Source organism: Ambystoma mexicanum, chromosome 14 (genome assembly GCF_040938575.1).
Source record: "Ambystoma mexicanum isolate Mex_15411 chromosome 14, UKY_AmexF1_1, whole genome shotgun sequence".
Lineage (NCBI taxonomy): Eukaryota > Metazoa > Chordata > Amphibia > Caudata > Ambystomatidae > Ambystoma > Ambystoma mexicanum.
The window spans coordinates 438,424,415-438,447,128 of record NC_090940.1 but is presented as its reverse complement, the minus strand read 5'-3'; the positions used below and the strand labels follow the sequence as shown (position 1 = coordinate 438,447,128).

Genomic DNA, 22,714 nt, shown 5'->3' with positions numbered 1-22,714 from the left:
GATATAATTATAGAACAAACTCACCTAGCAAGTTGACATGTTCTGGCCGAGATACGTTTATTAAATCTATTTTAACATTTACAGCAGCGCTCCAAACCCTTGGGCATCAGGGCGCTAGTTACTTAAGTGTAGGCAAAACAGACATCACAGAAAATTATACAGGGAAAAAATCTTCAGCAAATGAAGGTACAACGATTTTTAGTGTGTGACCAAAGGAAGGAACCTCTTGTGCTAACAGCAAAGTCTTCAGATGCTTCACTCTTCAGTCGGGAAAGGCATTCCAGTTCTCAGAAGCAATGACTGGGAAGCTCAAACCCCTAATTATTTTCCACCTGAATCTCAGGTTGACCAGTCTGTTATAATGTATTGATTGTGTAGGTCTAGTGGAGGTGGCCTTTTGGAGTTTCTGCAATAGGTACCCGGGTGCAGTGTTGGCTAGGCACTTGTGCGTTCTAGCCAGAGTTTTGAATATGATCCGCTGTCTCATAGGGAGCCAGTGCGCCTTTCTTCTGGTAGCAGAGATATGCTCCCGCCTAGCGATGTTCAAGGCGGCCCATGGAGCATTATTCTAAATTATCTGTAGTTAATTAAGGTTCTGAGCAGAAGGGCCTGCAAATAGGGCATTGCAGTAGTCTAACATGGACCCTATGAGAGCTCAGGCAATAGTGAGGCAGCTGTCCGCTGAGAGAAAGTGCCTACAGGCATTGATCAACTTCGTGGTGTGGGCAGTAGAAGATGCAATGGTATTGACCTGCCTATTTAAGGACAAGGTGGAGTCAGGGTAAACCGGTTTTAACAGAACTTGATACTGGTATTGTGATGCAGTCAATGGTAAAAGATTTGTATTTTGGGTCAAGTTTGTTGAGAGTGGTTTGCGAGCCTGTTACAAGGATTTCAGTCTTTTCATCGTTGAGGCATAATAAGTTGGTGACCATCCAAGCTTGGATGGTTTGATAGATAGTGCAGTGCATTGGAATCAAATGTGTAGTTGCCCGTGAGATGCAGGAGTGTTTGTGTATTACCCGCATAGGAGAAGCCTGTGAAAGTTGTGTACAAAATAATTGTAGGCAGGCACTTTGTCTAATGAGTGAACATAGCTCTCTAATCAGCTGGTCTGTTCACACGGTTAAAGAATGCTTGCCTAAACAGTAAGACAACCCATTTTTGCTCTGTACATACTCATGTATTCTTGGAAAAGGCTCCAGTGAGTTGAAATAGCTAGGCGACAGCTGAATGGAGTAAGCTAAGGTCCTGCACTGTGTTGACTTTTAGCCCGTGATTTAATAACCTGTCATGAAGCAATGTGTACTGAATGTATAAAGCTGTTTACTCTCATCATTGAGCTAAAAGGAAGAGACTCAGATGGAGCGGTTGCGTACCATCCTGGACCCCTCTTAAGCGTACTAGAAAAGAAGCTGTTTCTGTGAAACTTTGAACCCTTCTTTGCTGGTGCTTCATTTAAGATTATGGACACAGGCAGGTATTATGAAATGTATTGCCCACAAATTGGTTACCCCAGATCCAACCATGTTGCAGTAAAGTCCAGTTGGACTGCCACGGTCGGAGAGCAGGCAGAGGTCAGGAGGAGGTCGTGGTGCGCACTGCGTTATTTGGACAAGAATTTTCCTGCAGTCACAACCTTCACTCACCAGCTGGTCTCTTTGACGCATTGATCTCTGCAACCGAGGGTTCCCCGTCTGTGTGTGTGTAAGGGAGACACACACAGAAGACTGCAGAAAAAAGGGTGAGACCGTTTCATGCACAGTCGGTTGTAGGTCGTAGTACCGAATCAAAAGGATCGAATGACAAAAGGGTCTAGTCAATTCGACCGAAAAAAAGGATCGAAATGTATTTCTTTTTTATTTTGGGGGGGCCCCAAACTCCCGTTTTTGGTGTATAAACACCCCTTTAAAGCTAAACTAGAGCAAACAAAAAAAAGACATTTACATTTTTTTTTAGATCCTTTTTTAGAGGTCGAATGCACTCTCACCTTTTTGTATTCGAGACTTTAACTGGACACCCACAGGAGTGTGGTGATTTTATGCAGAATGATGTACGTTTTGGTGTTCTGAATATCTAATGTATTTTCTATGGGAGCATACTGTTAATGAACCATAGGGAAATACACCTTTTGTACACAAGTTGAAAACATGAGATGGAGCAATCATGAAATGGCTGTGTAGTTTGTATTGATCGGGGGCACACTGCTTTAAGTGGGACATTATCAATGCAACCTTGTGATCACAAGAAATAGTAATAGGAAATTCTTGTACTAAAGGATGTTGTGTGGTGCACTGTTGTAAGAGTCATTCAGAATTGGAAAGACATGCCCCTGGAAGGTACACCAGACCTCCCCTGGAAGGTACACCAGACTGAGAGTTGATGATCAAGACATGCTTGGGGGTAGTGTTTTTGCACAAATGGCACAAATAAACTGCCAGCAACCCTGAATTACAATTCCCAGTGCATGGGTCTTTTGACCTAGAGAAAATATGCCATTCTTGCATCTACACGCAGACAAAATTAAGTGCAATTGCGTTTCTCTATGGTTTGAAATTACATGAGAGCAACGAGAACACTTTGTAGTGCGATTAACCTGTATGTAGATGCTGGTTTATGAACTGATTATACTTACAGCTAGCGTTGTTAAGTTGGCTTTGGAATTTAGCTCTGATGAATTCTTATTTAACGTTATATGCTTGGTTGATTAATTGTGATTTGTGTTTTAATGTACGCAATTGTAGCGTTTTTATTTTTTTTATCTTCTTAATTTTCAAGTGTATAATGGATTCAAACATTGTATCTTATTTTGATGCTTTTTTCTATTAACAATATTGTAAAGTTGATTTATATCATCTAGGTCAATTAAAAATAAAATCGTAAGCCACAATCCGAGAAAGAGCGCGCACAAATCCTATCCCTCTCACTAAGTCTGGAAGGAAGAAGTTCAAGAGGGACATCCTGGTTGCCAACCATGGCCTCCCTATCGCTGATACCTACATCAGTTCTCCCTCCAGACAGACTCTCGCCAACATCCTCTTAGTCGTTCCTGTTGTGAAAGATGTCCATTTCATGTGTAATTTGTCCTTCCAGTTGTGTACCCCCCAACTTTTTGCTTTGGTTAAACACCACAGTCTGACTTTACCAGAGGAGCACAGCCTGCTGCTGCACTCCCTTGGGCTTTTCGCTCACTTTTGTTATGGGGAAACTAACATGCCCTTAAACAGTCACTACTGGGAGACTTTTTTTCCCTTAGTCCTAGTCTATGTTGCAACTTTTCTGCAACATGTTGCAAGTGCACAAAGTACCTTACAGTGCAGTGCACTTGGGTCTTTTTGTCATTTCTAAAGGCCCTAGATACACTCGATGGATTTTTTAGAAGTGCAGATGTGCCTTGAACAGGGCTGGTAGCAGCTTATCTTTTCATGTATTTCTAACCCTATCCTGCCAGGTAAACCGCAGTTACCGCGTTTGGCACAAATAGGTGGCCTGGCTCCAAAATGGCCATGCCACAAAGATCCTTTGGCCATCTTGCCCCTTCACCTTCCCCAGGTCGAGCCGACCCTGGTCAGTCCTTATTTGAGCATGCATTCTCCCGCGAAACGCCAAGCTTTCGCTGGCTTCTGCATCCCTTGTGTGTGTGCTTCCAGGATGTGGGCTGGAATGTCTGGTTCCAATACACATCCTGGGTGCCAGAGAGTCTGGTGTGCTGTGAATGCCTGGGACCCCCTTGGTCCATGATTGGTTCACATATGGTATGCCTGTATGTGAGCATATCTTTCATTGGGTCCTCTTCGTTTTTGGCACAAAGGAGATTCTGGATAAGAGAAGGCTCCACCCATACCATGTCGATCTCTGGAGTTCTCACTGAACGAAGGATAGGATCCACGTATCCTGAAACTAAGAAGCAGAGTCGAGGAACCGCTGGTGACCCGCTGGAAGGTTGGGCACCCTGAGCCCGCTGTCGTCCCGCTGGACCCATCTGTATCTGATCATCCTAGAAGGTCTGCGAAGACTCCTCGACCCATTGGAATAGTGGGACCAACTATTCTCTGCACCTTCATCAAACCATGCAAGTAAGCTTTCTCGGAAGTGTCCCTGGGACAACCAGTGGGCTGACCAGCTTGCGCAGGACCTTTGCTCTGAAACAGCTGCCGTTTCAAGGAGGCCCTTGACACTTGTTACATCGCAAGCTCTGTGTTCACGGCACTCTTTCACGGAATTTCGTACAGTTGCCAGGTCTGGAGTAAAGAGAGAGCGTCCGAACCAGAGTACATGCGGTTACCGTGTTGCCTAGCCGTGGTGACGAACTTTGCAAACCCATTACAGCTGTGCCCCTCTGTGCCCTGAAGCCTGCTACAGCGGAACTGGCCTGATCCATCCACCAGGAGTGGAGAAATCACCACTGTCTTGGCTGGGAATCAACGCTGTATCTTTGTCGCTGAAAGCTGCAGAGCCGCAATACTGCTGCATTTGAACCTGCAACCGAAGTGGACTCAACTGCTGAAATTTGGTCCGGAGTGTGCCGGGGATCGGTGAGTAATTGCAACTCTAATCGGTGGCCCCTAGCGCATCCATCCATTTTTTATGCATTAGTGGCCCCTGATCCTTTCCACTGCTAGTGCGAACTAGCGAACTGTCCCCAAACTCTGTAACCGAGACTGCCCTGTTGGGGAGACCCTCCACAAATAGTGGGAACTTATTCTGCTTCACCTCACCCACCTTCCTGAGCTGCTACAGACCCTTGAAGAGACCCCCGCTTTGCTCCTATGCATTACCGCGTGCACCAGCATCGCAAGTCCATTTGAGCAATAGGCTCCACACTTCTTAGGGATTGGACTGCCTTTCAGTTAGGATTGTGTTTGATGCAGAAGGGACTAAAGAATATTTGCACTGCCTGCTTCCTTCCCCTTTTTAGGTTGTGGACCCATTTCATGCATTAACCCTTTAGACCCCATTGGTCTTCTATATATGGATATTAATAGTATTGCCTTGGCTTAGAAGTATTACTGTGATTGTATTTGTGTGTTGAATCCCAAAGGCCTTGAAATAAATGTATTTGTATTTTTAATATATATATATATATATATATTACATGGCCACGGTAGTGGCCATGTTGTTATGGTTAAGTTGCTGTTTCCATAGGAAGAGCACTTTTTGGGTGGCTTATAACTCCGCTCCCTCTGGACGAATCCTCTCCAAACTTTGCAAAAAAAGTATATGGGCCACTCTGAATTTATTTGTAAAGTTTGGTGAGAAATCGTCCAGGGGGAGGGGAGTTATAGGGGGGTCCCAAAACGTCTTTTTTTCCCCATAGACTGAATGGGGGAAAAACTTTGCGCATGGCTACAGGTGAAACCGCTGGACGGATTTTGACAAAATCTGCGGCAGGGGCTTGGTCCACAAAGAGTTCTTTTGTACATTGTGTCACCATACATACAGTACGTTCATTTATAATTATGAAAAAGTAGGTCTGAAATAATTAGTGATATCTATGTTTGCTCCGCGGTCACACTTCCCTGTTCAGTCGACGAACAAGAAACCGATTGGCTAAGGGGCTGCCATCATGACCGCGTACACGCGACGTCTCTGTCCATTGGCTGCTGCGAGACGTCTTCTGCGTCAGATGGTTTGGATGCGCCCGACATCTTGGATCCGCGGAAAGCGAAGTAACAAACAGCGTACAGATGCTTTTTTCATTACCCTATTTTGCTGTGGCACAGAGCATTGGGAAAGGTTCACACAGTAAGAAATGACTGATCTATGCATTTGTTCCTCGGCTGTCATGATGTTATTTCTATGGACACCTTGTACGTACAGTAAATGTGGGGGATAATAACGATAGCACTTCAGTCCATATAGTGGGCAGGAAATTTGTAACACTTGACTGCATGTAGTGGATAGGAAATTTGTAACTCTTGAAAGCACACGGGTATAGGTAGGCAACATTGAAATTAACAACATGCCGTGACCGTATTGTTTTTCGTAATGCCTATTATTACATTCATTAGTACACCACCATGGGTGGCACATGCTACGGTGGTAGTGGCCAGGGGCTACAGTCTTCACATATGGGTGATTAATGCACTTGTTCTGGGGGTCGGTCGTCATGATCTAATGTGTATGGACATCTTGTACGCACAGTACACTTATACCTACTTAGTGACGTATGTTCTACGGCCTCCTTGTATGCACAGAAAAGGAGGGGTCCAATAAGGGCAGTATTTGAGGACGTGTATTGCACGGGGGAGTTGTTACATTTGTAAGGACACGTCTGGTGTTGGGGAACATTGAAATTGTCTACATGCTGTGAATACATTACTGTTTCCAATCCCTATTATTCTATTCATTAGTACGCTGCCATGGTTGGCACATGCTATGGTGGTTGTGGCCAGGGTCTAGAGTCTTGGATGCATGGCCGAAGGCCTTACTTCCAAGACTCTAGGCCCTGGCCACAACCACCGTAGCATGTGCCAACCATGCATACACCCCTTGTGTTTCATTTTCATTGGCAAGTTGTGGAGAGTGCGTGCAGTGTTGGGTACATGGCCAAAGGCCATGTACCCAAAAACAAAGAGGTGGTTGTGGGGACATCCTGCACTCTTTGGTGCAAGGCCGAAGGACATGCATCCAATAATACACTTATACATACTTACTGTTTCCAATGCCTATTATTATATTCATTAGTGCGCTGCCATGGTTGGCACATGCTACAGTGGTTGTGGCCAGAGCCTAGAGTCTTGGATGCATGGCCGTCGGCCGAAGGCCTTACTTCCAAGACTCTAGGCCCTGGCCACAACCATCGCCGAATGTGCCAACCTTGCATTTTGCATTTTGATTGGCAAGTTGTGGGGAGTGTGTGCAATGTTGGGTCCATGGCCGAAGCCCATGCCCCCAACAAGAAAGTGGTAAGTACTACACTTGGAAGACACTGCACACCCATCCCATGTAAGATCTACAGACATATACCTAGGAGGGAAGCCTCTGGGCAGAGGTACAGCAGGATAACACCCATATAGAATAACCCCCACTACCACACATCATCGAGGTGGTTGTGGGGAGACCCTGCAGTCTTGGGTGCATGGCTAAAGCCCATACATGCAATAGTGAAGTCATTAGCAGTGGAGTTCCAAGTTAATATGGGACTGGTGGATTCTAGTCGTTGTTTCGTGCCCTAGTTTCTTCACTTCACGGCTGCAGACGATGGTACAAAAATTAAATATATAAGCTGCTACTTCACAAGGACCATGTTTCAGATATTGGATAGGGCCTGTACTCCTTGTAACTTGTTTGTAAGGCGTAGGTGGTAGGGTACTCGCTGCAGACGAAAGGCCAGCCTACAGGCACTGCAGCATATTACTACCACACATTAGGCGAGTACATTCCCATGTGTAGAAAATGCCTGCCAATATACTGACTCCTTACTTTGTTCAGAATCCAGAAACATTTCTTTGTGTTTGGTTTACGTACTTGGCGAAAGTATCACTTTTTCAATTTCTGTGATGAAAGAAAAAGGTGTGTTAATGTTTGCAGATTTTCCATATTTACCACATTGCTTAATAGACAGTTTATTTTATTTATTTATTTTTTTTTTTAGCCCCTCATGTTTACTTCACAAACCAGTGTACTGTGCATTGCGCTCAGTTTCTGTGTTTGCTTTTCTAATCCTTGTGTCTGGGAAAAAAAATCCTTGTCAGATTAAAAAAAACCCTTCATTTCTTATGCAACTAAGTACTTCATTTTTTTCTTTTCAGTGCTTTCTTCATTTTTCTGATCAATGTTATGTTTGTTGCCTTCCTGCCCATTTTTATCAACAGTTAGATACCTGTAGGCGTATTCAAACTGTGCATTTGTTCCTACAGATTTTCGATACCCATTCTTTTGTGTCGTTGTTACATCCTGTTTCCTTCATCTTTCCCATTAATGCTTTCTTTGTTGCCTTCCTGCCCATTTTCAACTACAGTTGGATACGTATAGGCGTATTCTGCCTGTACATTGGTTTCCGACAATCTGTGATAATCATTTATTTGTGTCATTCTTCCATCCTGTTGGGTAGTTAGATACCTGTGGGCGTATTCTAACTGTTTGTAGTCTTTCACTTACTTTGTTCACAATTTTGAAGTGCACATTATTTAGTAAATTTTGGCTTCAAGAACATTAAGTACGCATTTGTTAGGTTAGCTGGCAACCTCTGCTTTAGAGTAATGGTGCTATCATTGCATTCAAACCATCCACAATTCTTTTTAATGTATGCAGTGTAGTGACCTGCATTGGTTGTAGCTCCTGCATGGAAGGTTATTCCAACTGTTGTAAAGGTTTTCTTTCCAAGTGACACTTGACCGTGTGTAAATCCAGTTAGTTTGCAAGTAAGAGAAAATTACTCTCTACGCGCATACATGTCTTTGAAGAGAAGAAATCGAGCCATTGAGCGCCTTATCCTTTTTACTTCTGAAACTTTATCAAAGCGAATATTTACAAACTGAATGCTGTTATCACGTGGGTATGATTGAAAGCCAACAACTGTGCCCAGTGCTCCATTAACTAGCCCTTGTCAAGATTACGTTTAAGCATTATTCGACAATTTAATGATAATTTCAATACTTTTTCCAACCCAGCTGTGTTGGAGATTGAATGTTCTAAACTATTTAGTCTTGTTGTGGCCTGCTCACACATGGGTACTGTCAAACCATGTACGTCTAGTTTGTCTGTGGCGCTAATTTCTATTGTTGCTTGCATTTCTTTCTTTAGCATTGTTTCATTGAATTTGAAACAGCTTGCAAGAGTTGGCATTAAGGCCATACAATTGATATTTTTGTGCGCTATTTGTTCCATTACATCAGTTGCGCATGCATTATCGCCATAAAGTGCATGTATATGACGCTTTTTCAACACTTGCGATAATACACCAACTCTAATACTTTTCAAGATGTTGGCATAAGTGAGATCTGCAGATTGCTGCATGTTTTCAGTTAATTCTCTGTATTGGAAATGTTGCCAAAGGTTAACATTACCTAGCTACCAACAGTTTTCTGGCAGGGTTTGTGGCCTAAGGTTTTAAAAATCGGTTCACCTTTTACTGGTGTCAATTGTAGAAGATCTCCGAAAACGATAATGTGTTTCCCAGCAAAGAGTTCTTCCTTATTACTTTTAAGTACTTTTTGCAATCTGAGATGAATCAAAGCCAACATTAGATTGAAGACCATGCTCACTTCATCTATTAGTAGCATTTTCATTTGCTTCAATACTCTCCGTAATTCCATTGCAGCTTCTGCAGAAAGTTTGTAGTAGTCTAATTTATTTTGATGCTCTACTGGAAGCAGTAGTAATCGGTGTAAAGTCACACCGCCTATGTTGTAGGCAGCTAAACCTGGGGGGGCTGTTACAACAGCTGACAGTTTGTTGTTTGTCAGTTGCTGCAGGAACTTACTAATAATTTTGATTAAGAATGTTTTCCCTGATCCAGCTTCCTCACTGACGTACAGCAGTATAGGTTTGTAATTTTGGCAGGTACATTCTTTATTTTCGTGCTGTACGCCATGCACAATTGGTTTTGTTACCTCTTCACAAATGGTGCGCTGATCGTTGTTAAGTTTTCCTTGCTGCACAGTTAAGTCCTCTGTATCTTCTTGATACTGATACATGGTGTTTTCTACTTCTGCCATAGCAACTTCAGCCTCATTTGCCATCAGTGGTTGTCCTAATGGCTCTTGACTTCCTGTTACAGAAGGTTGACTACTGTCGGAAGAATCTTTATCTAGTTGGGCCTGAATTTCTTCTTCCTGTTGCTGCTCATTGTGTAACATTGTTTTGTACTGCGTAAAGTTAACATCGATGATAGTGCTTTCATTTGCTTTGAAAGCATCTTCATAGCACACATAATTATCTAGTATATCTTCCTCTTTTCTCCATGGTATGAAAAGTTGTAAAAGAGACATGTAATATAGTTCTTTCTGTTGAGGAGTTTTTAATGACAACTTTGCATGATTAATTAAACTTCGTTTGTTAAGTTTCACTAAGCTCCCTTCACAATCGGTCACTCTATATCTACGTTTACTTTCATCGGGTTTTACATTATGTTTGAATGCAAAGTTTTGAGCTATGTGGTACAGACACATGCTTTCCAGAGTGGTACTCCTGTTCGGATAGTTTGTGTTCAGTAAATTGTTTTTCAGAATGTCTTGGCTGTTGGGATCATTTCTGGCAATTGTTTCTATGTCCTCATATGATTTTAGCACTCTTTTTCTAGATTTTGCAGGACCAAGACTGAGCCATACTATGTTGTCTGATTTTCTGTACAAAGCAGTGCCGGTTAAACGATCTGCTGCTTCATAGGCCCCACGTTCTCTATGAGAGAGATTTTTAAGCCTAGGCTGTACAATTTCTGTGATAATGTTTTGTCTGATGCTAGGTCATCCCAGAGGTCTTGAAGCTCTGTTTTTTCTGCTTTTGTTAAGTAGGCTGTAGCATATTTTGCAACAGCAGTTGAATTGTCTGCAATGTACTGCACATCTATGTTTGCATTCCACAATAGGGCAATGATTGCATTATAATCATTGATATATTTTGATTCTTCACTTCTTTTTATGTAATATGTGTTTTTAGGTGACTTACCTTTAACACTATGTCGACTGAAGACATGAAGTTGTTTACTTCACCTGTTTCTGTAACTGGTCTGGGGAAACCAAAGCGGCATTTGGTATAGTATTTATCTTTGTTTTTGTATTTATGGCGACAATATTTGCCACATTTGTGTCTTTGGAATTGTAAAATCTGGCCATGCAGCTCACTATGGCTCCGTTGTGAAGGGATTTCACATGTGACACATATTTTTGGATAAACTGCAAAACAGTGCTATCACTGTCATGGCCAAATTTAGGTGCACCTTTGATCCATAATCGCATGTGAATATGTGGTGCTCCTCTCGCTTGATATTCTTTTCTCCACAAGAAGTGTTGCACTTCTCCAAGGGGAGGAACACTTTTATTGCAAATAAAGTGTAGCATTGCAATGAAACGATGATGGAAATATCTTGAGACATTAACTGGATCTAGAGAGCAAAGTTCTCCAGGTGTTAATATATCTATGTTGTTTTTGTTGCTGTTTGCTATGCGTAGGAACTCATGCAAATCTTCCCATACGTATTCTGCACAACTTAGCGTAACAAACCAAGTTGGTGGTCCAAGGTTTCTGATCATGCGACGCACGTCTCCATGCCGTCTAAACCAGTATTCCTTTGTACGGCGCATATTTGCAAACAAATTTGTTATACTTGATTGTAAAACCTCATCTTTTTCTTGTACTTTCTGTATTAACTGCGTAGCTGACATATTTTGAAAGTGCGTTCCAGATTTAAGAATGTGTGCAACTCCATAACATAGTGTTGCTAATTCACTTTCGTAGAGTAGGCGGAATATGTATTACACATTTTGTCTAAATCGGGGATCTTGGGAATACATTCGTAATGAGCGGTATTCTGATGCCCCAATCTGAGCGGGTCTATCATCGTACCTCCCACCTTTGCCAGTAGGAAATAGCAGTGGAAAAGCATGTGCTTCTATACCTTTTCCCCAAATACTCATTGGTGACCCTTTGGTTTGTCGCATTTGGTAAGTTTCTAGTGCATCATCTATACTTTCATTGGAATGCAATAGATGAATTGTGTAATGGTCTGAGAGTGGATACTGTAGCTGGATCCAGAAGTTCAAATTGTTCAGTTTCTGATGGCTCTTGAATTATTTCAGTTGTTTGCCTTAAGCTTTCATCAATATTTATTTCCTTGTAGTACTCATTGTTGTCTTTTAGATATTGCAATGCTTGTGTAACTTTGTGTAAGTCCACTAATTGTTGCCAAATTCTTTTGTCCTTTGTTGGTACTCCATTTACCAAGACTATTAAAGAATGCTCTATTGAACGTTCCACTCCTAGAGTGTGCACATTTTCTGTTAGATCTAATGGCAAGTACACTACTTTGCCACGAATGCCTTTCACCAATTCAGAGGGAGGTAAATTTGCTGGTTTTGGATGAAGGCGTATAATTGCTTGAAATGGGTGAACTGTTTGAATTATTATGCTCTCATACAAATTGAGCTGTTGCAGACTTTTTGGTAATGGAACCAAATTATTTGTAATTGCACATGAAGGAGTGTGGTTGTTGTCCAATTTTACAGTACAGTAACTGCAACATATTAGACGTTCAGTTACTTCATATTTGCTTTCAGCTAAAAGGTACAAAGCTAATTCAAACCATTTAGAGTCTTCATTGTTTTCTATTGTGTATGCTACGTCCACATTTTTTGTGTTCCTTTTGTAAAATGTTCTGCAGCAACATACACACACATGGTTTGGTACTTCAGCCGATGACCTTTTAAATCTTACTATTTCTTTTCTGTATATGTGCAATAGAAGGTTGCTATGTGCATAATTGTCGCTACTATGCTCTAAAACTGTTGCATTTCCTACGTGGCTCTCACTTCCAAAATACTTTTTCTGAATACAGTCCATTTCGTCTTGTAAGTATTTGGGTGTACCATACAGAAGAGTGGTATTTAAATTGCCTAATTCTGAAGCTGGACTTTTTGCACAATATATTTTATACACTAAATGTCTTACTTTAGAAAGATGTACTGATATTCTTTTGATATCATGGAAGGTACCTTTGCAATTAGGCCCAGAAATGCAGGCTAGTGAATGTCCTTTTAGTCCTGTGTGTTTTCGCACTACACAAATATCTATATTTTGCAGCCCTTTGATTTTACTTTTGTCTTTACCTTTTACATATTGATTGAGGAACACTCGTAAAGACTTGAAAGCTTTATTTGGAATGGCACACATTGATGTGCACGGCCATTTGTATACTGGACGGTGTGGTTCTGCTGAATCGAGAGGTAATTCTGAGTTTTCAGAAGACAGTTTTGTAAGCAGTGTTTCTTGTTCCATGATGGTAGTATTGATTTTCTCATACCCACGTCCACTGCTATGGATGGCAATTGTGTTTGTTTGATTTTGTTTGTATGCTTCTTCATTGAAATATGGTTCTGTGGTTGTTGTGTGACTCCATTCACCACCACAAACATGCAAAAAATTATTTATGTTCACATTCTATTTATTGCTCCGTTTCATTTGTAGTTTGGTACTTACTTTTGTTATTGCTTTCATCCTTTTTAACACTAATATGAACAACTTCCTTTTGAGAAGGATTGCACTGTCCACGAGTGCTTACAGAATTAACTTTCTGAAGGACTCTCTGAAACATTTTTGCTAAAATATTTTTTTTACTTTGGCTTCTTCTTACACTATCAGGATTATTAGGAACATTGTTAGCTGTACTGGCAGCCGTTTCGTTGACATCATTTCTGTGTTTTGGGATACTTTTTGATGGAGGACGTACAGTTTCGGTAGTTGAGACTTCTTTTATTATGTTACCCAATTGCATTACGTGGTTTGTACCAAGATTCTCCCCTAACTCTACAACAGGTGGATGCTTACATTGGGTACCTTTTTGTTTTATCTGCTCTAATTCTGCGTTCCTTTCTACGGAGCTGCTTTTTGGTAGGCATTCCTTGGTGTCTGTTGAGAAAAAAAAAATATTGTTTGGTCTGTTGTCCAATGTATGTCTGCTGTGTGCATGTGTGCCTAAGTGTGATTATGAAACTCTTTGCCACGGTGTGTCAACGCACAGTGACCTCTAACTATCATTTGGTAAGGCTACTTTACTGTTTGTATAGTAGTAAAAATGTGCTTTAGATGAGAATACACAGTGCCCTACTTGTGCCGAGAACCACTATTAACCAAAATGGCAAAAGCTTGCTGCCGCCACTTATTTTCACAATCTAACCTTCTACGGATTTCCCATGTCATTTCAGTACCAAGCACACAGCCATTTGTCACCCATTCCACGTGTTAATCTTTGTCCTACAATTGGATATTTGTAGGCAGAATGGTTTACAAATGAATGCTTCCTTTGGTGCCCAAAATAAACAAATAACCGCTGCAGCCTCTTTAAGGAGAAGTTATGTCGTCTGCAGTGTAGATGTTGGTGATTCTCAGGAGAGTAGTCTTCACTGTGAATTAAAAAAACTATATCAATTACTTTGTGTTTGCAGCCGTCCAGATACTGCAGCCTTCACTTGTACTTCGTTTGTCATACGATTCAACTTTCATATTTCTACCCAATCCACGTGCACATTTTACTTCTCTCTGCACACTCTTTGTATACTACTTTCAATATGGTACTTCAAAGTCCTTCAAAATATCTATCTTTTTTTAGCGGTTTGGAAATGCCTTGTTCTTTACAAGTGTAGCATGCACAGGAGAGAGGTTTGTAAGCGATAGGGCAACGTAGTAGATGGGCAAACTTTTTGTACTTGTTAATGCAAAACACAATATCCAAAAATCGGGTGACCCTCCGAAGGACATGTCAGCACCACTATCGGAAGCGTTTACTATTCTCATACCATGACATTGCAAGTAGCATTACTGTTGCCAGTACAGAGGACAGAACTGTGACATTTTCACATACAAAATTAAGATCAACTACTATCTCTATAATGTTCGCAAAATTCGATCCTCCCTCACTTTCCATGCCACCAAACTCTTAATTTCCTCCATTATATTTTTCTGTCTCTTCTACTGCTCAGCTCTCCTCTTTGGCCTCCCTGCCTCTCATCTTGCCCCCCTCAAATCGCTCTACCACTCTGCAATCCGCACTCTCTGCTCCCTCTCTCCTTATGACTCCATCTCCTCTTTGCTTTTCTCACTTGGCTGGCTTTCCTTTCACTCTCAACTTAAATTCAACTTCCTCTGTCTTGTCTTTAAATCTCTTCATGGTCTTGCCCCTCCCCACATTTCCTCCCATCTCTCTTTCTACTCTCTCCCTAACCCCCTCTGTTCTGCTGACCTCTTCTTACTCTGTCCCACCCTCTCCTTGCGCCCTTTCGCGCTTCCGATTCTTTCAGCTCCTTGCCCCACTTCACTGGAACTCTTTACCTCTCCCTATCTGTTCCATCTCCTCATACTCTTCCTTCCGCTCCTCCTTAAATCCCACCTTCTTCAATCTCTCTCCTGACACCCTTTCTCTACCTCCTCCCCTGCTTCTCCCCTTCCCCGGTTTCTACCGAATAATCTCGGCAAATTGTTCTGCATACTGTTCTTGTTTATTTGACTCTTGAATTGTATTCTATTGCTTCTAATGTCTTTTTGTTGTTTTATGTAAAGCGCTGTATAAAAGTTAATAAATACAAATATCTACTTTTCCATAGTTTACAAGGGGTTGCTCTCATTATCTGCTATCTATCTTCTTTTGATAGCAACGAAGAGCTCTTCTTACATTCACGGTAGGAAGAGACCTCTATTTTGCAAAGGACAGATTTCTGTAAGAAAAGAGGTTGGAAAAAGGGAAAGGGAAATTTGAAAATCCAAACATTTCTGTTTTAGAATTCAGGGCAAGTTCCCAAGACTACCTTATTCATGTGGTGAATAGTGGAAGACTCGAGACTGTAGGACTTGTAATTCCCTAACCCTTTTAGTGGATATAAAGTTGGTATTGGGAAAGCCACCTTCCGTGAGAAGTACTGCAGGTCTGACTTATGTACAGGTTATAAAGATGGACCTATTCATTTTGAGAGGACAATATTTTTCTCCCAAGTAGGAGTGGGCTAACCTGGAAAGAGATTACTTTGGAAAGCCTCTCCAAAAAGTCCTTGATTGCATTTGGTGTTGACGAAAGGTAATTGGGGGTGCACAGGATGGGTTTCCTGTAAACCGCAATAGCTACGTAGTGCACCTTTATGAAGGAAGGGATCTCTGCGACGTATTTAGCAAACAGAGAGAAGGTAGTGACTTGCTTTTACCTGGCAGATTGTCTGTGATCTTTCTGCCTGCACCATAAGAAGAATATCTTCCACTTGAAGACAAATACTATTATGTGAACATTCAGTTATTGAATGGTATAAGGTTTGTACTGTATCCTTTGATCTACCTTTCTGAATGCTACTTTAGCTGCTCCGCCACTTTTACCCCTAGGAGAGTCAGGTGGACTTCAGGCCTAGTTGTGGCTAAACCCCTCACACCTGAAGACTGGGGCAAAGAGGAATCCTCCCTCAAGCTGGAACATGTTATGTTGCACAGACCACACACCTGCAGGAACAGAAGAGAGTCAGTATCCCTCCACTTTCACAAGCACACATCTTTTGTACAAGAAAATGACTCCATGAATAAATGCACAATGCTTTAACGACTCTCTTCAAACACTGGGGTAGACTATATTATTATTTCCCACTCGCAGATAGATGAACTCTGCAAACTTGCAGGTTTCTGCCCCATCACACTTCCACACATTTTGCTGCAGCTCTAGTGTTCTCTTTGGGAGTGGCTGAGACAGGAACAATGAATTCATGGTTCAGTTCTTGCTCACCCACTATCCCTAAGATAGATTGTAGTTCAATGGAGTGTTCCTAACATCCTTCTTTTAATGTATAAGATTCACAGTGCAAAATCTGCACTAGCTATTGGCTAGTGATGTTGACCCATGGCGAGTACAAAATGGTGTGTTGTATGTATGTATGTATGTATGTATGTATAGAATTGTGGGGACTAGTGACCTTTTCTAAAGGCTGGCTAGTAGCTTGCAACTTGAACCTTTGCCCCCTGTAAGATGTGTTCAATTATTCAGGTGGGACTGCAACTAGTTCAGTCTTGGATGGAAAATATGATGTATTTAATACATTAAGTGTGACAGACATAATAACATCTTCTATTTCCCCTGCTAGGTATCAAAAGCTAGCTGTTCAAAGATGCTGAGTCTGGGTTCTTGGACACTTTAGAGTTGAACGTTGAAGACTATAATTCTGCTGCCCATCAATTTGCATCCAGGATCTCCATTGCCAAGCCTCCAAAGTGTTTGATGATGTGAATTCTAGGAGCCTCACGCTGCAGGTGTGCTCCACACCATGTTTCCAGGCAGCATCTCTTCACACTAAACGGCATACCCATGTTCCTGTGTGGTGAACAGTGATGTGAGCAAGGGTGTTCAAATAATGGGTCCTGACCAGCCAACCTTGGATGCTGCTCTGGAGGTAGTGTCATTAATGATATATAGCTGAAACGGAACATTGTCATTTTACAGTAAAAACTCAATATTGCATTGTAGTGCATGCGTAACTACTTTTAGGTTTTGAATGTCTGAAGACGAGAACATTTGCACAAGAGCACATGGTGTGCCAAATGACTCTTTGAGGTCAGCAATGGGTATATGAATTAGAAAAACATCCCTCTCCTCAATGAAGGATGATGAGAGCAGTGAAAAAAGAAAATAAGAGGTAAAAGTGGGTGATCATGGAAGATACGAAGGGGCCAATGGATACAGCAATTCTTCGCTGGGAAGGGCTAGTGTGGATTGTAAATTGACCGAGGCGGTAGTCTGGATTAAGGATGAGTGAAGGGTAGAGAGGAGAGCAAGAATGGCAAAATGGAGAAATGGAGAATCAAAGTATTGCCTGAACTTGTAACAAGGTGGATGGATGGGAACAGAGAGGATTAGCCCTATGAAGTAGCATTTCTTCACTTACTCCTGAAGTCAGGCAGAGCAGCAGTAACCACAAAGTAAACTGCCCAAAAATGGGTAAAGGAGGTATCCTAAAGATAAGAATGTAAAGGAAGATTTGAAAGGTGGAGGATGAGTAAATGATGCTTTTTCTAATCACCTTTCTTTCCCCCCCATAGTTGGATCTATGAACCCCTGCCCCTCACTTGGTTTCATCTTGGGTACAAGGGTCTGACTTCACATTGCAAGCTCTAAAGGGACTGATGTTTTACGTTATTGGTAAGTGGAGGGGAGCCTTAAAACGGTGTTGATGTGCTGTTTGGCTAGATTGTATTCACTGCATAATTTTTCTCATAACTGCTCTCATGGTACCCAAAGAAGAAGCTTCATTGTGGCAGATATCCATTTGTTGTATTTCTCCTTGCATTCGGGGTCGCACAATCTGCTTTCCCTCTTAGATAAAAAGTCTTCATTATAGAATTCCCTAATACACCTATCCGTTATTGTATTAGATGGGGATAACTCAAGCACACATGGTTTTGTTATCTGAATGGGGCACTCCTTATGTAGTGACCTATGTGCGGGCCATCCTCTCATGCCCGTCAAAAACTCCTACCTCACTCCAGGCCCCAGTTCATTTGTGGATTATGTCTCTGCAGCCCCCCCTCCTTTTATAAAGTGGCATGATAATGTTAACCAGGCATACCAACTGCCTCGAATCTGCTGTAATTTTACAGTTAACTTTACAGAATTTGCCACATTATTAGGGTGGAACATGCTGTTCTGTTGTTGAAAGTCAAACGCTTAGGAATACATCAATCCTACCTTAAAGGATAATGGCATATGAAACCTCTCTAGTTTCACCACCAATGACCAAAACCTCCATAAACCTCCCCTGGTATGTCCCTCAAAAACCCTAAACCTCCCCTGGTATGTCCTTCAAAAATCCTAAACCTCCACAAACCTCCCCTGGTATATCCTTCAAAAACCCTAAACCTCCACAAACCTCCCCTGGTATGTCCTTCAAAGACCCTCTTGCCAATTATGTAAGGGATAGGGGTGTAACTTTCAAGACTGTTGAAGCACAATCACCTTAACCTTCCCCTTTCCTCATTATGCTCTCCTCCTGTGCATTCCAAAGATCTACTTCTGACCCGGTGGCCCACACATAATGCTGTCATGGCTGTTGAGTACATCGTCTCTATCTATTGAGTTGATAAAAAAACAGGATCACAAAAAAGTGCACCACTTAGCACCATTTTCATACCCAGTCCTTTTTGCCTTGACTTTTGCTTCACTAAAATGTATTGCTTTTGTTCCATTTTTATGACCAATCGTCGTTCAGTACATTATACATATTTTATTTCTATGGAAAACCTAGATATATTTGTTTTAAAGTAACAAAAGTATCCACAAGAATCCAAAATAAATAGAACCTGTTTAAGAATAATTCTGCGCCCTGGCACCTGTGATGAATCTAACCACTTCCTTTGGGACTAGGGAGGTGAGCCCCCTAAGCGGAATGCTCCTTAGGGAACATGGCAAGTGGGATTCCACTGGGTGTGACCCTCCCCACTTACAGGACCCGAGGTCCCTGGAAAGGGCTCAGAACCCATCTATCATCCAAACCCTAGTATCATTGTTGGCTATATGGGAGTTAAATTATATGATGACTCAAAACATCCTATAAGAATGGCTGGTAGAGTTTCTGACCCTCTGCTTGCATCCTGGCTCACTGGGAAGAAGAACATAGTGGGAAGACCACCTCCTGGCCGAATGGAGGGAAGGAGGGAGGGAGGGAGGGAGGGAGGAAGTAGGAATGGGGGAGGGAGGGAGACGGGGAGGGAGGCCCCCCGCAGCAGAGCTGGAAACGGGAGAGTCCCTCTTCCTGGCAAGTGGGGCAGGGTGTGGAAACTGTGGAATGCCAACCGAGGAGGACAACAGGAATGAAGGGTGAGCTCCGCTTGAAGTGGAGTGCTGGGAGAAAGGTTCTAATGAGACTCACACCCTACTTGATTTACACTCCCCACCCATATTCATTGGTTGTTTGGGAACTGAATACATCGAAAAACACTCGGAGGCCCTTTAAGTGGGATGGCTGGAATACTGACCTGTTTAAGACACTGCCACCTGGCTGCCAACTAATGAAATCTTCGGTCTTCCCGGAGCACCACCTTAACCTGCTGGATCACAGATGAAGATAGTAGAGAGACCTATGGAGGAGGAGCAAAGGCAGAAACTAACACTGTGGTGGGTGAGCAGAGGATGCAGCGTTGGAGATGCTGATACTTCGATGAATGACGAGTTCCCAGACACAGAGGGACCGTTGAGGCAGGAAGCGCAACCTCCACTCCCGGTGAGCGAACCAGCAAGAGCTACCTCCTCACACAAGGTTACCGCAACTGCTCGAGGAGCCCATGGCCCACGAGGGACTACTGAAGAATGCTGCAAACACATACACAGGGGTATCACATTGGCTGAAGGAGCGCATAACCCGCAATGGCCTACCAGAGATACACCCTGTAAAGGAGTACTGCACCGACTCAAGGAGCTTGAAGCCCACAAGAGGCTACCAGAGATGTGATCCTGCGTAGGGGTGCCGCAATGACTCGAGGAGGCCGTAGCCTGTGCGGGTCTTCTAGAGACACACCTCCCAGAGGGATATTGCATCGGACCGAGCAGCCCAAAGCCTGTGACAGACACTAAATAGGGGAAACTCAAGGCGCAGAGGGAAAGAGACTACCTAATCTACACAAAGGCCTAGCAGGGCCTAGATCTGGCGAATCATAATTACTGACACGGTCGGGTGCACTCGATCTCTCCCTGTAAAGGGCACAAAGGAGAAGGAACAGATGCAATTCCTCTTTCCGCTATAAACAAAGGTTTGAAAGACAATTTTCTTTGCAAAAAACGATGCCATTTTGTGCATGTTTTGGGAAACCAAAGGGTTATGAACGATAGTGAAATCATCCTGACAAAGCATTGCTGTTGCTATAGATGAACTGTGGAACTGTTTTTGTTTCCTAAGAAGAGGCTGTGTTGAACTCTTTGCCACATGCGGAGAGGCAAAGATCTGTTATTTCTTTCCGCTGTTGGAAAGTCCAAGTGAGAGACTTTTGGAGCAAGAAGAAATTTCCCACCAGAACCTTGTTGTTAAACAGAACATTCTTATTTTGAACTGTTGATATAAATTCATGCTTTGAAGCTGGGGAAGGGAACATCACCCAGGTTACAAGGAGAAACGGTTAGTAAGTTTATGTTGGACATAACTGTTATTTTGTTATATTTGAATTGTCATATGTTAGTTGTATGCATAAGTGTGAGGGACAGATTGCTTTTGTTAGAGTTTTTTTCCTGTTGTTTATTTTGATAGGCAGGGAAATCCACTTAAGGGTAGGCATAGTGAGGCGTTTATCAAACCTTTTTAAGTTCGCCTCACATTTCTGACCCTCGCAACAGATTCTTTTAAGACATTCATGGACTACTTTAGTTTGTTAGGTAGGGAAACCCCATAGAAGCAGGGACAAATAGGTGTTGACCCTTTTCTTTAATAAACCTATTTAGGAATGTCTATTAAGAGTCTGTGTCCGTCTTCGACATGCAAAGTACCTTCAAGTAACATGAGCTTGCTGTTTACTGTTACTGGTGGGTTTGCTGTGTAAATTGAGGATAAACCACTTCCTGCCCACACACTTCCCATCACCTGTAGCCAATCCCTCTGCCCCCTCCCTGTTCTCCGCTTTATCTCCCCCATACCACTTCTGTCTCCCCCCCCCCCACGTTCTCTGTCTCTCTCAGGCTGTTTGACTTTCTCCCTATGCCATATCTTTCTCTCCCATGGTCTCTGTCTCCCTCTTTCTGTTCCACCCTCTCTATTACACAACCCCTTGTCTAACTTGATCTCTCTCTGTCCCTCTTTCTCCCTCTCTGTGGGCCTCATTCTGACCCTGCGGGATCCTGGTGGTAGAACTGCCAGGATACCGGCATTTGGTACCAGATTACGAGTGCTGGCGGTACAGTGTTCATCCCCATTCATGGTGTCCCATAGGACTCCATGAGGGGATTTGCCATCATTACATAATTACAGTTTTTATTGCCGGTAGGGTGCCGAGCTAATCTCAAGTAGTTCGGGTAAACTGCTGATATCCACAAATACCAGCAATTGTTTACCTGACAACCCGACTTGGAATGAGGCCCTATGTCTCTCTCTCTCTCTCTCTCTCTCTCTCTCTCTCTCTCTCACTTTTTCTCCCTCTCATGCTGACTCTCCCCCACTCCCTGCCTCTCACTCGCTCTCACTCTGTCCCTCTAACACTGTTTCCCTCTCTCACTCACCCCCCTTCTCTCTCTCTACCTTGCTCTCTGTCCCTCCCTCAGTGTCTCTCTCCCAAGCTCTCTCCTTCCCTCACTCTAACACGTTCTCTCCCTTTATTTCTCACTATCCCTCTTTTTCTCACTTTCTTCCCCCTCCCCCCTCTCTCTCCTTCTGGTTCCCCCTGTATCTGCCTCTCCTCTCTCTCCCCCCATGCCTTTTCCTCTTGCTCTCTCTCTCTCCCTCTCTCCTCTTCCCATCTCTTCCTTTTCTTATCTCCCTTTTTCTAACCCCATATCTCCCTCACGCTCCCTCACTCTTTCTTGCTCCCTCTTTTCCCCCTTTCTCTCCTTCTATGTCTCTCCCTGTTACTCTCTCTCTCTCTCTCCCTGTCTTTCTCGCTCTACATCTCACTCACCCTCTTTCCCTCTTTCTCCCTCTCCCCTCCCTGTTTTGTCCTTGCTCTCTTGCCTTCCCTCCTTCTGCTTCCCTCCCTCTGTCCCTCAACCTCTCGCCTTCTGTCTGTCACACCATTTGTCTTATTTCTCCCCCTTTCTCCCCCTGCTCTCTCTCGCTCCTTCTCCCTCCCGCTCTCTCTCGCTCCTTCTCCCTCCCGCTCTCTCTCGCTCCTTCTCCCTCCCGCTCTCTCTCGCTCCTTCTCCCTCCCGCTCTCTCTCGCTCCTTCTCCCTCCCGCTCTCTCTCGCTCCTTCTCCCTCCCGCTCTCTCTCGCTCCTTCTCCCTACCGCTCTCTCGCTCCTTCTCCCTCCCGCTCCTTCTCCCTCCCGCTCTCTCGCTCCTTCTCCCTCCCGCTCCTTCTCCCTCCCGCTCTCTCTCGCTCCTTCTCCCTCCCGCTCTCTCTCGC

The 22,714-nt window shown here is 43.1% G+C and overlaps 1 protein-coding gene across 3 annotated transcripts in view; it reads left to right on the top strand.

Moving 5' to 3' along the window:
- AREL1 (apoptosis resistant E3 ubiquitin protein ligase 1) overlaps positions 1 to 22,714 on the top strand; it is a 1,423,594-nt gene that overhangs the window by 3,763 nt on the left and 1,397,117 nt on the right. For 2 of the 3 annotated variants that reach the window (XM_069637637.1, XM_069637636.1), the window contains exons 2-3: positions 16,767 to 17,072; positions 17,719 to 17,818. In XM_069637637.1, coding sequence (XP_069493738.1) covers positions 17,803 to 17,818 — 16 coding nt within the window. In that variant the 5' untranslated portion in view covers positions 16,767 to 17,072; positions 17,719 to 17,802. The remainder of the gene's footprint in view (positions 1 to 16,766; positions 17,073 to 17,718; positions 17,819 to 22,714) is intronic. The other variant, XM_069637638.1, reaches the window with a different exon arrangement.